At 34.1% G+C, this 16,393-nt stretch overlaps 2 protein-coding genes across 2 annotated transcripts; one reads left to right on the top strand and one right to left on the bottom strand.

Moving 5' to 3' along the window:
• The first annotated feature begins 612 nt into the window (after window positions 1-612).
• Window positions 613-9,661, top strand: LOC134275744 (dedicator of cytokinesis protein 7-like). The gene is made up of 12 exons (XM_062758019.1): window positions 613-726; window positions 1,893-2,109; window positions 2,706-2,867; window positions 3,590-3,742; window positions 3,907-3,992; window positions 4,270-4,365; window positions 5,393-5,536; window positions 5,799-5,912; window positions 6,094-6,407; window positions 7,932-8,238; window positions 8,470-8,646; window positions 9,578-9,661. Exons 1-12 carry the CDS (start codon window positions 658-660, stop codon window positions 9,659-9,661), a joined length of 1,923 nt encoding a protein of 640 aa, XP_062614003.1. The 5' UTR covers window positions 613-657.
• A 5,208-nt stretch (window positions 9,662-14,869) lies between these two features.
• Window positions 14,870-16,075, bottom strand: LOC134275745 (uncharacterized). The gene is made up of 3 exons (XM_062758021.1): window positions 16,031-16,075; window positions 15,328-15,453; window positions 14,870-15,109 (listed from the first exon to the last, which is right to left on the bottom strand). The coding sequence occupies exons 1-3, from the start codon at window positions 16,073-16,075 to the stop codon at window positions 14,870-14,872; spliced, it is 411 nt and encodes a 136-aa protein (XP_062614005.1).
• Between the last annotated feature and the right edge of the window lie 318 nt (window positions 16,076-16,393).

Here is a 16,393-nt window from a genome sequence, read left to right as displayed (position 1 = left end):
GATGTGTTTGACTACAACTTAACTGTTAGGTTTTTACAATCAATAAAATAGCTTAGTAATATTTCCTAGTGGTATAAAACATGATTGTTCTTAAAGCTTATGATTTCCTTGTAGTTTGATTACTACAATGTATTTAAAAAGTTGTTAATTGTCAAAATGATATGGAATGTTGCCAAATCTTATCAATAGGAAAAGGTGAATCATAGCATTTAATGGGGAACAAGATACTTAATGATTAAATAGTACTGAATTCTATTGACCCCCTTTATGCTGTATATCAATCATAAAGATTCTTTTTTAAATTACAATAACAATTGTACCAATTCATGTATTGAAACCATTTGAATATTCAGAGAAACTTATTAACATTTAATAAAAATAAGTAGCTTTTTGGACATATGCAATTACTTTTTGCTTCATATTTGTATTCTTATAAAGTGCTGCCTTTGGTGCATTTCATCAGCTCAAAAATAAGACAGCGTATTCATATTTTGAATAAAGAATTAAGTGTTGGTTTCAATTAAGTTTATAAAAGCATGTGTTCATCTGAATGGCTGAGTATTATGGCTTGATTTTCTTGAAGAAAAAGTTCACCACCCCTATCATGCTCTGTATTTACAGTAATTTACATTTCCTTTATAGACAACCTTGCCAAATATGAAATGGGTGGATCACAAAGGGGTGTTTAACGTTAGTCTGAGATCAGTATCATCTGTACACACACAGGTAAGAGGCACAGACCAAAAGATGTTTATATATCTGTATCTGTAAAAGTGTTAGCATGCTTAAGGCCACATAAAATTAATCTTTAGATTCTCATCCTAATTTGCTAAAAAATCGGGGCGGGTGGGCGGATTTTATTATTTATTTTTTATAATTGTTAAATTATAAGTATCAACAAAACATGGACGTCTCGTACACATTTCTTTTTTTCATTATGTTAATGCAAATGTGAATAGATTTAATTCTTTTCATATTCTTTTTAATATTTAAAAAAAAAATGCTTGCTTTAAAAAAAAAAATAAAAATTCATAGTTAATTAACAAATTATCAAGTACACATAATACGGCACACCCAGTGGGGATACCAATAGATTGTGTATCCATGACTTCTCATTGGCCTTTCCCCAAATACCTTTTACCCGGTAGTTTTTACCAACAAATCCCTCTGTTTTGGGTAAAATATTATAGATTTCGACCTTGCTTAAAAATTTGATTGTTCTTGAAACTTGACATATTCGACATTAAAATAGATCATATTTGCAAAATCCAATGAAATATTCTAATGAAAAACCTAGGTCTGAACAGTTTTAAGATTTAACATTTCCTTAGCACTTAACATTCTCAAAAGTCTGCCAACGATGTTTTTTTTTTTCTTCAAAGTTGACCAGGTGTCATTTTCCTTGTGTATATTTTAGTTAGTTAAAATCTCATTCAAAAATTGCTCATGCCAGTGGTGGTTACGGTATCTTGACGTGTTTATGCTATTTATTCTTTATTCTTCTCTGTCTTCTCTACACTGACAAATTATCTCTTCCTTCAATATTTAAACTGATTTTATTGCCGATTTTTCTCCATTCTTCACATGGCTCTTTTGCTATAAATAGCGACAAGCGACTTTTAATACAGACAGGAGATAACTCTTAAACTTTGACCTAAATTCTTGCTGAATAAAAATACATTGTACATGTAAATAGTTTTATTAACATCCAACAATCGAAATAAAACACACTGGAGCGGGACATTTTGAGAGGGGCGGGCGGGGATGAGAATCTAAAGATTAATTTTATCTGGCCTAAGTAAGGGATAAATCCTTTTATCTGATCTCTTGTGTTATTTAGTAGCTCATAATTTGTATGGTGTATATTAACATTTGGAATACATTACCACTAGGATGACAAGTTAGAAAAGTTCCTGTATAATTGTCGTATGACCCTGGAACAGAAACTGCCTCCCAGAAAAACAGAGTCTTCGTTTGAGAATGATCTGAGACAGAGCATACAGGAGGTTCCCAAGGCCCGCGGGGAGAATCTGATCCAATTCCTCCCCCTGATACTGGACAGACTGTTGTACCTCATGGTCAGACCCCCTATACTGGGCGGCCAGCAAGGTATGAATTACTAGGTAACACTGTATAGAATCTGATCCAATTCCTCCCCCTCATACTGGACAGACTGCTGTACCTCATGGTCAGACCCCCCATACTGGGCGGGCAGCAAGGTAACAGTGTATTACAAAGCAGGTAACACTGTATAGAATATTCACAACCTATACTAGGCGGGCAGCAAGGTATGAACTACGAAGTAACACTGTATAGCATCTGATTTATAAGAATACTCACAACCTATATTAGGGGGCATCAAGGTACTGTAGAAGTACATTTTTCCTCAGGTATTAATTTACGCTATGTATGCGGTCACAAATTTTCTGCAGAAATTTGTCCAAGCTAAATAAATATAAATGTAAGGCATATAGTGACTTTCTAGAAAATCTGCGTAATTTTCTGTCCATGGATTAAACAGAAATTGAGATTCCGCGGAAGTATGACCCCGTGGAAAAAAGAACGTCTACAGTAATTGGTGTAATACTATAAAATGGGCTCCAGTGATAGACCTATTACATGTATCAGCATATTGTGGAGAAAAAACAAGCTTTAGTATTGGTATGGTATATTGAATTAAAATAAAATGTTGAGTCTATTTGTAGCTAACATTGGACAGCCAGCTTTTGAGGGGGTTATTTTGGTCGTGAAGAGAGTTCATGAGTTACTCTCTGAGAAGAATGACCGCAATGGCCGTAACCTGACCCTGGCTAGCTATGTCCACTTCTCCTGTAGTCTGCCCCACCCCGGACCACTCCATCACTGTTGTAAGTATCTAAACTGGACCACTTCATCACTGTTGTAAGTATTTAAACTGGACCACTACATCACTGTTGTAAGTTTCTTAAACACGACATATAAACTGCAAGTTTCTAAAATAATATCTCACTGATATTGTCATAATACATGTATATTATTACTATGAATTTTGGAGACAAAATTAAGATATTCAGTATGAAATCCATACAAAATTTGTACATATACATTTATGTTAAATGTTGACAAAGGTATAAACATTGTCTTTGAATTTTTAAAATGTTCAACAACCTTTGCACATGTTTATATCCAGCTCACTATGTCACTGCAGTATGTCTCCAAATACTACATCATTACAGATAGCCTACAAAACACAATATCATTAAGGCAAAAAAAAATTATTTTCTTGGTTCTCAGGCCCTCCCTCATCTCTTCCAAGGGTGCCTCATTGACCCTTTTTATTGCTAAATCAATAAAATATAAACACCAAATCACCTCCCTCATCATTTTTTGAGGTTTTGTACAATGTAAAAAGCTGCCTCATCATGTTTTGGGGGCAATAAAAAAGAAAAAAAAATGCCTCCCTCCCTCATCATATTTCTTGAAAAAAGGCCTGAGAACCAAGTAATTAATTTTGCATGGCCTAATGTACAATAACATTGTCTAAAACAGTGTGTCATTGCATTGCTTGTGTAAAGTAAAACATTTCTCATGATTATTTGCATCTTTACAGCTACAGAGCCATCCCTGGGATCTGGATACAACACACTCGGTCGTCCGTCTTCACTTCCTGTCTCAAATAAATCCTTCCAGAGGAGCACTAGTAACCCTGATCTAAACGCACTCACCCCCACTTCACCAGACAACGAGATATCAGCCATTCTGGGTATGTACCTATACACAACAAGATGTCAGATATCATATGTAATTAGACTGTAGGGTTGAAGAAGTTACATAAAAACGAGAGTATTCTTAATAATATATAATTATATTCCACCGCAGTAGGAATCATTATAGCAAAAGAATAATTCTTTTTGGTTGACCTTTAAGGAGGCACCAAGTTCTTAGACAGGACAGGAAGCATGAGAGCAGATGAATTCAACCAACCACAGATGATGAAAAACAGGGCCAAGAAGGTCAGGTGGATTTCATTAATTAAAAAAAAAATACTTCCTTCATTTTGTTGAGTACACAAAGTGATAAACAATTTGAGAAAATGGTAATGTATTAAAATTTTAAAGTATGTTCAGTGGAATTTACATGACATAAAACGAAGATAATTTTAATATGGATGAAACTTTCTTGTACTTAAAGAATGTCATATGTTTGTCATGTGACTTGTGGAATGTCACATGTATGTCATGTGACCTTTGGAATGTGACATTTATGTCATGTGACCTTTGTTATTTACAGCTTGTCCATGAGGAGCTTGTTCTACAGTGGTTGGTTCTCAGTGGACAGAACAGAGACCATGCATTCGCCCACTCCTGGTTCTTGTTTGAACTCATTGTAAGTTCTTGTCTGAACTCACTGTAAGTCTTGATTGAACTCATTGTAAGTTTTGTTTGAACTCATTGTAAGTCTTGTTTGAACTCATTGCAAGTTCTTGTTTGAACTCATTGTAAGTTCTTATCTGAATTCATTGTAAGTCTAGTTTGAACTCATGGTAAGTTCTTGTCTGAACTCATTGTAAGTCTAGTTTGAACTCATTGTAAGTTAATGTTTGAACTCATTGTAAGTTAATTAGGGCTGTCACGGTTCCAAAATTTTTCTGGTCGGGTCGGTTCTGATTTTTTAAGGTTCGGTTTCGGGTTTTCCGGGTCGGGTAGGTAATGGAAGAAAAGCTCATGATTTGTATTATTTTCAACAATAAAAAGAATATTTTCATTTAATCTTAGAAATAGCAACATTATAACTAGTTTAAAGTAGCCTCCTGACTAGACAACAATTGTACCAAATTATTTAAATCACCTTATAATAGCAATGTATTAACAAATGTCTCGTTTTTGACGCCATTTTTATAGTAAAATCTACTCTATTATACAAATCGGAACTGAACCGAATTCCGGAAAAACGGAACCGTACCCGACCCGAATTAATTGTTCCGCGGTTCCGGGTCATTTCGGGTACCCGTGACAGCCCTAAAGTTAATGTTTGAACTCATTGTAAGTTAATGTTTTAACTCATTGTAAGTTCTTGTCTGAACTCATTGTAAGTCTAGTTTGAACTCATTTTAAGTTCTTGTTTGAACTCATTGTAAGTTCTTGTGTGAACTCATTGTAAGTCTAGTTTGAACTCATTTTAAGTTCTTGTTTGAACTTATTGCAAGTCTTCTGATTTATGTTCTCACTAGAGAGTCCTGTGTGTGAACATTGCTCTTTATAATCATCATGATGATAATCAGTATCCAGTCAAAAAGAAAAAAAAATTAATATCATAGTCATACATAGAAAAAAATCTTTTTCAGTAGATATTTATCATTTCAAGACAACATAAAAGGTATTTTCTGTTTTCACATGAAGTATCACTTTTGCAGATAAAAAGTATGGCTGAACATCTTAACAAAACCCAGAAGCTGGATGTTCCTCGTCAGATGAGGTTCAATGATAAACCTTTTGTGGAGGATATTGAGGCCTTAATGAACCTAGTCAACAAGGAAATCACTGACAAGTACATCAAGGTAAAAGTTCATAGGTCAAATCACTGACAAGTACATCAAGGTAAAAGTTTATATGTCAACAAGGTTAAGAAATGACAGACAAGCACAATAAGGATAAAATTTCTGGGGTTCAAGTGAAATGTTTATCTGTATAGATATTTAAATTATTTCTCTGTGTACAGCTATTATTTGCTTTATACATATAACAAATATGTAATTTTTGTAATGGTCAGTGTTTTATTAAGACTCCCTGTATTTAATATTTAAATGTTCTCATCCTCAGGAGCCACAGATAATTCGGAGTCTTAACACCAGTCTGGCCTTCTTCTTACATGACCTTCTGAGCTTCATGGATCGAGGTTTTGTCTTCAATCTCATCGCCAATTACTGTGGGGCGGTCAGTATAATTCTGTCTATTATGTTGATTTTTTTTATATGCTTTGTTTCAAATTAAGAAAAAGGTAGAATTAAAAGCCAGAAAATAACTAATTCTCAGACTTAGTCAGATGTTACTGAAGACCCTTTTTCATACCTTGTCCTATACCTGTCATGTATTGTTTTCACTTGTGTATTAACAGATAGCAGAGAAGATCCAGACTTTATCGGACTCCACCACTCTGATGTTACATAGACTGGACTTTCTACGGATTGTCTGCAGCCATGAGCATTACTTTCCTCTGAATCTCCCGTTTGGGACCCCTCTGACTCCCACCTCTGGTAAAGCTGCCAGCCCCACCCCCAGTATCCAGAGCACGAATTCAATGTCGTCCTACACGTCCACGTCGACACTAACGGATCGTGGACAATTCTACGAGCTCACACTACAGTTCAGACAGCAACACTTCCTGGTGGGCCTTATTCTGTCTGATCTCAAGGTGGCCCTGGATACACAGTGAGTCTTTATCATTATTTACTGATGTTTAATTACATGCTGTCTTGTGTTGCATAGAAAGATAATGACAATTGTGTAATTATGTAAGAAATTTTCCATGAATATTTATAAATCTTTTACATTCAAGAATAGTGAATAAAAAAAAGAAAATCAACACTTTCAGTATACAGTCAAACTTGTCTTAGCGGCCACCCGAAATCAACGGCCACTTGCGGTCAGCGGCCACTTTCAGTTCCCCCCGAAGATTTTTCCTATATATTTTAACTGGAATAAACGGCCACCTGTGTAACGCGGCCAGCGGCCACTCAAATCCTCCCCCAACAGCCTTATTGACACTGTAATAGGCGGCCATTTCGTCACTTGTTGCGATCCTATCACATCTTTTAAACGCATTGGCTTGAATAATTATATCCTCGCTAGTCAATTTAACCTATTAATGCAATTAAACAAATTGCTTTTAGTTACGCTGAACTCTGTTTGTGTTTATGAAAATAAAATATTTGTCCTGTTAGATCAATTTGTAATTATTTTTCAAGATCGCCGATTGAGAAATTAAAAGAATTAAATTACAATTGATACTTTTCTCTAGCTAAAGAAATTCACACCTTTTAGATTTTGAATCCATGTAGAAGCCCTAATTGCTACTCTTGTGAAAACAAAGTGCTTCATATGCCATGATTATCTCGTGAATTTCACTATCAAGAGACGATCAATAGGGATTAGTTACGCTCTGCTGCACTTGACACCTGTGTTATGGAATGATTTTCAACTGCCTAAATACATCTCTCTGGTCAACTGCTTAATTTCATTTGTGTGTCTGTGTATGTTACATAGAAATTCTTTTATAAAGCTTTATAAACAATAAGATTAATCAGACTTTAAAAACATCAGCAAGTAAATTAATTACCGATTAATTAATTTGGGGGGGGGGGTGTTATACTGCTGACCATTTTTTTTAACTCATGAAAGTGAACATACATGTATTTTTAATTTCTTTGCTTTATTTTATTTACCATTAAACTGTATTTTTGTGTATTTTTTCTTTATAAAAAAGGATAATAGTCAGGCACTGTATGTATTTCTTCAAATGAAAATTAAAAGAATTTTATATTTTAATGTAACAAAAGCACACTGATGAATGCAAGATTTTTAATTATTATGTAGGAATAGAAACATGCACAAAACCTAAACATTTGGAATTCTTTAATATTCTTTTTAAATAAGCTTGAATTATTATATATACACATAAAAAGCCTTTGTGAAATTGACCTGTTTAATTATGATTAATCAATTTAACTGTAGTGCTTAATGTTGTTTATTTATTGACCGATTGTCCTGTTTGAGGACAAACTGGAATAAGAGGCCACCTGTCTTAAGTGGCCAGTTTCCGGACTTCCCAAAGGTGGCCTCTTAAAACAAGTTTGACTGTATTTCTTTGTCCTGAATTGAGCTTAGAAATGTACTCACAAAATACATCACAAATGCTTGAATGTCTAAAGAGCTTTTGTTAATATTTCTCCATAGTAATCCAAATATACATCAGAGAGCCATCAATGTTGTTCGTAATTTACTGTACAACCATGACCTTGACCTTCGTTACATGGATGTGGAGATGAAGGCTCGGCTGGCGGCGCTGTACATGCCGATTATCGGGATTGTGATCGAGGCCCTCCCCCAGCTGAGTGACCCCGGTCTTGACCTTCGGAGACACACCTGCCCAGAGGAAGAGGAGGCAGATAAGATCAGTCACAGTGTGGCCCTGGAGATAGCTGGGGCATCTGTGTTTGCTGGGAGAGTTCAGGAATATCCTGGTGGCCTGGATGAACCAAAGGTTGAGGGCTAACTAGTGATACTTAGTTCATAAATCTTATTGAGTACAGATTTAATTGTGAGAATTTGGTTGTGAAGAAATTTTATAAAAAGAATAGGGTAAATGTTCTGAACACTTGTCAATTACTTACAAGGTAATATAAATTTATTAATTTTTTTTCTTTTTTACCTTATCTGAATTGATTATGTTAAGTTTCGCTAAGGTTTTGATCTCACCTTTGTAATTCAACAGAGCAAAAAGAGTCCCCTGACGACTGAGTGCACTCGTAATTTATTGATCTGTTTCCTGTGGGTGATAAAGAACGCAGACGAGACAGTCCTCCGTCAGTGGTGGAATGAGCTCAATGTGAACGTACTCGCTCAGATACTGGATGTCCTGTACTTCTGCATCTCAAACTTCGAGTACAAGGTTAGTAGAAGGTCTCTTCTGACCAGCTTTATTTCTTGTCAGTGTCTACCAAGTAACAGTATATTGGAAAGATGTTTTACATGCTTTGATATGTTAAAAATAAAATATTTAAGAAATTTAACATCAAAGCAAAAAATTACATATTTAGCTTTTATTAAAAAATGGAAATCCAATATTATGCCTCAAATTATGTGTACATGTCGCTTCTGAACATAAAGACAAAAGTTTGGACCAGTGTTAATGTGTTCAGATTTATTCAAAGACCAGTATCAAATGAGATGAAGCAAGTCAGATAAGGCAAAAAAAAATTATTTTCTTGGTTCTCAGGCCCTCCCTCATCTCTTCCAAGGGTGCCTCATTGACCCTTTTTATTGCTAAATCAATAAAATATAAACACCAAATCACCTCCCTCATCATTTTTTGAGGTTTTGTACAATGTAAAAAGCTGCCTCATCATGTTTTGGGGGCAATAAAAAAGAAAAAAAAATGCCTCCCTCCCTCATCATATTTCTTGAAAAAAGGCCTGAGAACCAAGTAATTAATTTTGCATGGCCTAATGTTGTTTCTCTTCTCTCTTTTGTAACAAAGCTGAGAAAGGATTCAGATTTTTTTTAATCAATGTTGTTAGAGAAAACAAAGAGAACTACAGTGAAACACACTTAAAACAAAATGCCAGGGACCAACAATTTGGGTTCATTTAATGTTAACAAAATTTTTTATATCTGTTCCATTTTAACAATTAATTACATTAAGCAATGAAATGAAGGTTGAAGGAAACAAAACTCTGACTTTGCTTCTGTTGAAAAACATTGTACTGTGTTTGTCTTCTATATGTTGTAAAAGGCTTTTGTGTAGAAAACCCATTGAATGTGACGGTCATTGTTGTAATACTGATTGACATGATTTATATGATGTGTAAATCTGGAACTAGCAGAGTTTTATGATCTGTGGTGCATGCTTGGTGGAGGAAGATATTGACAACCTAAATGACCCAATCCTGTATATTTGTCTGTGATCTTTTATACCATCTGCCCTGGCTTGTTTTTGTTTCTTTATAAAAAAAATAATGTGAGAAATATGTATGGTGTTCAAAGACAAAAATTATTTTAAGGGCTCAATGGTGAAAGAGAACCTGTCATTAAAAATGAGATTTAGATAACGGTGATGCATTTAGCTTCAGTAATGTAACAGAGTCAAGTCTGTTTAAAGTCTCAATTAATTTAAGTTTGATACCAACATGCACATTTAATCCGTTACATTTTATTTATCATTTTTTAAAAATTTTCAGTCATTATTTTTAGCTCACCTCAACGAAGTTGGGGGGAGCTTATGTGATACCCTCGGCGTCGGCGTCGGCGTCCCAGGTTAAGGTTAAGTTTTTTGGAGCAGTTTTCTTTTTAATTACTTCTGTGTCCTATACTGATTAGACATGCATGGAAGATGGTTTTAGTGTGTTTTATTGTACCAGACAAAGTTTCAGATGCTGCAATTTCAGCAAAGGAATTACCAGGTTAATGTTTTTGGAGCAGGTTAACATTTTTGGTGCAGTTTTTGGTGTGGGTTTCATTTCCAAGTAACTATAAGCCCTATGTTGACCAAACTTGCATGGATGATACATCTAAGGATGCATACTACCGTGCTTGCTTCGGATGCTGAATCTGACCTACATTTTCCGGTTGAGTGAACAGGTTAAAGTTTTTGGTGTAGGTTTCATTTCCAAGTAACTATAAGCCCTATGTTGACCAAACTTGCATGGATGATACATCTAAGGATGCATACTACCGGGCTTGCTTCGGATGCTGAATCTGACCTACATTTTCCGGTTGAGTGAACAGGTTAAAGTTTTTGGTGCAGGTTTCATTTCCAAGTAACTATAAGCCCTATGTTGACCAAACTTGCATGGATGAATACATCTAAGGATGCATACTACCGGGCTTGCTTCGGATGCTGAATCTGACCTACATTTTCCGGTTGAGTGAACAGGTTAAAATTTTGGTGCAGGTTTCATTTCCAAGTAACTATAAGCCCTAAGTTGACCAAACTTGCATGGATGATACATCTAAGGATGCATACTACCGGGCTTGCTTCGGATGCTGAATCTGACCTACATTTTCCAGTTGAGTGAACAGGTTAAAGTTTTTGGTGCAGGTTTCATGTCAAAGTAACTATAAGCCCTATGTTGACCAAACTTGCATGGATGATACATCTAAGGATGCATACTACCGGGCTTGCTTCGGATGCTAAATCTGACCTACATTTTCCAGTTGAGCGAACAGGTTAATGTTGTTGGTGCAGGTTTCATTTGCAAGTAACTTTAAGCCCTATGTTGACCAAACTTGCATGGATGATACATCTAAGGATGCACACTACCAGGCTTGCTTCGGATGCTGAATCTGACCTACATTTTCCGGTTGAGTGATTAGTTAAAAGTTTTTGGTGCAGGTTTCATTTCCAAGGAACTATGAGTTCTTTAATGACCAATCTTGCATAGATGATACATCTAAGGATGCATACTTCCAGGCTTGCTTCGGATGCTGAATCTGACCTACTTTTTGTGGATGAGTGAAAATGTTAGTTTTGATGCATGTTTCATTTCCAATAAACTATGAGCCCTATAATGAGCAAACTTGCATGGATGATACATCTAAGGATGCACACTAATGGACTTGCTTCGGATGCTGAATTGGACATACATTTTTCAGATAATAGACAAGGTAAAAGTTATGGTTGCAGGTCTATTACCAAAAACTATAAGGCTTATATAACATTGTATAAACCAAACTTGCACAAATGCTGCATCAAGAGATGAAAACTCTCAAATTTGCTTCAGATGCTGGATTTTCATTACATTTTCATGAAGAAGAAGTAGTTTAAATTTTTTATGTAGGTCTATTTCAAAGTATCAGATCAAAATTGCTTTTAAAAATATTTTCATTTTTGGAATGTATACTTTTTGTTGGTTAATTGTGTGACTTTGCCTTACTTAAAGACAACATTCGTTGAGGTGAGCTCTGTAATCTCTGATTACCTATGTTTAATGGTTTTCATAGAGAATTGCTGTGATTTTTAGAAGTGTTTGCTTAGTGGTGTTGGAAGAACTTTACTTAATGCCTTAAAGACGTACAACACACTCTGGGAGATAACTCTTGCGATTTCAATTGAACGTTTGACGTGACGTCAAGTTTAATGTCAAAAATAAAGCGTCAAAACGACGAGTAAAACGATCCCGATATCAATCATGAAAGAAAATTGGGATATGGGGCTTGGCTGTGATTGTGCGTACCATACTCAATCAATAAGTATTTTTTTAATTAACCCGATTAAACTCCGTAAAAAGCAAGACATAAAATATTAATACCATCCCTTAATGTTTATTTCATTTCATTTCATATGTATACAACAAATTGTATTTTTGATCAAAGCGCAGCATTTTTTTTATTCTGAAAATTTTATTTTACATTGCTAAAATTCTCACTATGTACAACTGGCTATATAACATTCCGATGAATGGTCTTCGACTTCATTACAATTTGTGCATACACGATATAAATATTGTTTTTCCTCTTTAATTAAATAAAACAACAATAAATAAACAATAAACTTTTTACAATGTAAAATCGATGTTGTTCTCAGACCCTTACTGATCAAAGAGGAACAACTCTGAAAATGTAGGAGATGTTTATTTTCAGAATCAGATACATTTACAGCAAGACCTGATAAATCCGAGAATTGAATACTATAGACCTCATATACACAATGTAAGTATAGAATTGAAAAGAATTGTTCACTTGCATTGAAATTATCTGCATTTATGAATACCCTATCGCAGCAAATCGCGTATCGTAACTTTGACTTTCTGTCAACAATGTCGGTTCGCATTTCCTCGAATCAAAACAAAACGTAGCCTATAAGATTTTTAAAAAATATCAATATGGGATTTGAAATGAATTGAAATAGATGAAGAGTTTAATGTTTGATATTTTGAAGTTAATGTGAACAAATACGGAATTTTCATTTTAACTTTAGAAGCGACGACATTGAAAGAAATGTGTACAATATCATGAGGGGTGTATGTACATCTAATACAAATGTCGATGTATCCCCACGGCCACATACTGTCTCGTTTGAAATAATGACATGAAAGAAACTACATTATTCCATTTATATCACAGGAGAGTTGAACATACACCATTTTTATAATGAATAAAATTAAAGAAATAAAATTAAAAATCAACATATTCAAGTTCAACAAAACTTGAATTCGTATCCAGGTTTCTTGTGATATGGAATGCATAACGCATACATTTATGGACTAAACACTAAAATCTTTCAGTAATTTTTTCCTGATACACTGTGCATATAAAAACAGTACTAGTCAATATTTATTCTGCATTCATGAATTTAAAAACTAATGCATACCTCCGGGATTCTTGACGAAATACCAGTATATTTGCACTGTAAACGACGTTTCGTCAAACGCTAATGGTCTGCGACGCAAAAAAGGAAGGGGTGGGGGTGATAGGGGTATTCAAAAATTGCCTAAAAATCTACATTTAAATACGCTTTACATATGAGAACTTTTAAATTTGTAAGTTAATATATTTTTGAAGCAAAAACAATATTCCAATTTATTTTTTTAATGTGTATTTGTAGATTCATATAACAAAGTGATCGACCCCCGTCTGAAAGATGCGCGGGAACGTGATTTATTGAGAAAGGGGGAGGGGGTAATTTTCCGCTATTAAATCAAAACTGGTCGTACAAAAATTATACAAAAAATTATGAAGATTATTTTTACTACCAGCTACCTAAAGAAAGTTTTTTTTACCAAAATTAAACGACAGGTTTTTTCACAAAAAAATTTTGAATCTGAAAAATGCCCAATTTTCAAGGCTTAGAAAATTCATAGTTTTTCACTTTAAGGTCTTTAAAAATTGTTTTGATGATATGTATATCAAAAAGATGACTATGTTTTTGTGTTAAATGGTCAAAGGAATAAGCCAATGAAATTTGACATTTATATCTAACCTGGTTTTATTGAAAATCTAGGTTTAAGTAGTTCATTGATTAAAAATTTTCTCTCCTTGTAAACAACTAAAGGGGGGTAACTTTCGGAAGTTCCTGTCCAAAAACCACTCGAACGATTTTGTCCAAAATATGCATACATGCAGTAGATATAGTCATGTACTAAATACAGTGGCTGGAACGTTATTGTTGACAACTTACACGAACGATCAGGTTACACGCACGATTTCGCACGATTAACGCACGATTAAACCTGATACACGAACGATCCTTCACGTTCACGATTCTACACGCTACACGATCTTACACGATTGCTAACGCAAACGCACGATTCTTCACGCAAAAAAGTTCAAATTATTTAGGAATCGATATTTTCAAAACGAAATAAGGCTTTATATTGATTTTGAATTCAAAGAATAATATATTAATATATTATATTATCGACTTTGAAGAAAAAAACGGAAATGGGTATTTCTGGTACTAAATACATGTAAGATTTTTTTTATTATTTTAGATAAAAAATAATTATCTAGATAATTCTCCGACATACGAAAACGGTTTTTTTGGGTTCTTTCAGAAGATAGTAGTAGATCGACCGTAAAATTTGATTGAATTGGATTTTATTATATGTAGAATGGGGGATATGGTTGGGAAAAAAAATAAACTTATTTTGTTACTTCAAATGTTTATGAATCTCTAAAACACGAAAAACGACATTGCAAATTATTGTTTTACTTTTAAAATTAATTAAAAGTAAGCTATAGAGATAAACACGGTTAAACAAAACCCCGAAAATCATTGCGTGACGTGCATGTACATTTGCCGACTAAACATTTATGTAAGCTTTGAAAAATATTTACTTATTTGTAAAAAAAAAATCTTTTTGATTATTTAGAAATTAAAAAAAAATATCTTACCAAAATTAGCTGCAAACAAGAATGATCTTCAGAAAAATATAGTAAAACATCTTAGTACGGTTTATCACATTAAGTCACGCTATTTGACGAGAACATAAGTCCCAGTCTGGCCAACACATTTCCCCACTTGTTACAATTGTCTAAGCCCAACTAGACTAGTGCTGAAAAAACATTTTTGGTGCACAGTGCTATAGTAAAGTGCTAAAACCACTGACCTTCTCAGGCATACATCCACAGTCCCCATAGCCAATACTACCGGTACTTCAACTGAAGTGTAATATCTAGATACTGATGCACACTTTACTTTGTAATAGTAATGCAACAATCACCTGAACATCTATTGGAAAGTGCTGCAGTTCTAAGTTTTCCTTGAAGAATGCTTTGAATCTCCATATGAGGTTGACATGAGGGGGGTGAGTAGCACTGTGTGAGATAGAGTACTCATTGTGTTCCTCCAGGAATGAGCCGTCAACGTTTATAATGATCAACTTTGGAGTCCACATCATCACTGGGTCAAACACCTGCCATATCAAAAAAAAATTACTTTTGAACAGAAATTACTATATGAATATGTGTACGATAGAAATTTAATGAGACCTCACCTGCATGCTGTGTATATTTACGCATATTTCACCAGTGTTTCTCAAGAATTCAACTATTTATTGTCTTCCTTTTTTCATATCAATTTCTTTTTGATTTTGTCGAAAAAAATGACCCCCAGGAAAACTTGTGCCATTACCTTGTCATCTTCTGCGAGTAATGGGTCTTCCCACTTAGCTTGGATAAAGATCTCAGCCTGAAATTTCTGGTCCACTGTGTCAATGTCATTAATTTTCATGAAAGTTAATCTTAACTCTACTGTCACCTGAAATAATTCCACAATCAACAGAAAAGTCATATATTTCTCAGTGGATTAACTCACCATAGAATTACTCTCAATACATGTATCTTGTACATTGTAGCAATTTCAGAAAAAAATGAATTGAACTGGCTAATATGATTGGGCATTATAGTCTATCTAGTATACTAAAATTGACACTGCTCATGCTCTATTTAAGTTTTATTATAACTGTTAAAGAACTATATGCAGTATATTGCATAAAAGTCAAATTTTGAAAACTTCCTGAAATGTGCTGAATTCAATAAATTGTATGAGAAATATAAATTAACAGAAAATATTATGGTGTCAAAGCAGTGTATTCACAATTTTTGTTTTTGCTATTCACGTCACAAACTAGTCCGATTTTATATCTTTTTTCATAAAGAGGAGCAAAATTTAAAGGCAATTTTGCTTCAAAATTTATAGAGCGCAAGTTTGTTCAGGAGCAATATATCGACATATTTCATTGAAGAAATATTATCTTTTTCTACACATTATATTGTCAATGATTAATCCTAACACACATGTGCTATGATTTACATAAAATTTCGAAGAAATTGACCTTTTTCTGTAAAGATTCATGGCTAAACTGAAATGTATACGTCATGTTTGTAAACATTGACGTTAAATTATGTACATATGGCGTCAATTCCTTTATGAAATGAATTTAATTTTTGACAATTCATGAGGTTTGAACTAAATTCAATTCCGGCATATTTAATGATTCACGCATTCATGATAAATATGCCGGCGTATATTGTATAGTTCATATACCTCATGAATCTTCAAAAAATTAAACTCATTTCTTATATTTACATTATTTTTCTGATGAATTGCCGTAAATTTACGCCATTCAACTGTCATTTTTAAAACAAAACAGTGTGCACTATATTTTTTGACTTTTTGACGTCAAGAGAGGTATTAT

This window comes from Saccostrea cucullata, unplaced genomic scaffold, assembly GCF_032062105.1.
Source record: "Saccostrea cucullata isolate Sc308-1 unplaced genomic scaffold, CSIRO_AGI_Scuc_v1 ctg8615, whole genome shotgun sequence".
Lineage (NCBI taxonomy): Eukaryota > Metazoa > Mollusca > Bivalvia > Ostreida > Ostreidae > Saccostrea > Saccostrea cuccullata.
The sequence above is the reverse complement of the archived record's forward strand: the minus strand, read 5'-3'. Positions and strand labels throughout refer to the sequence as shown.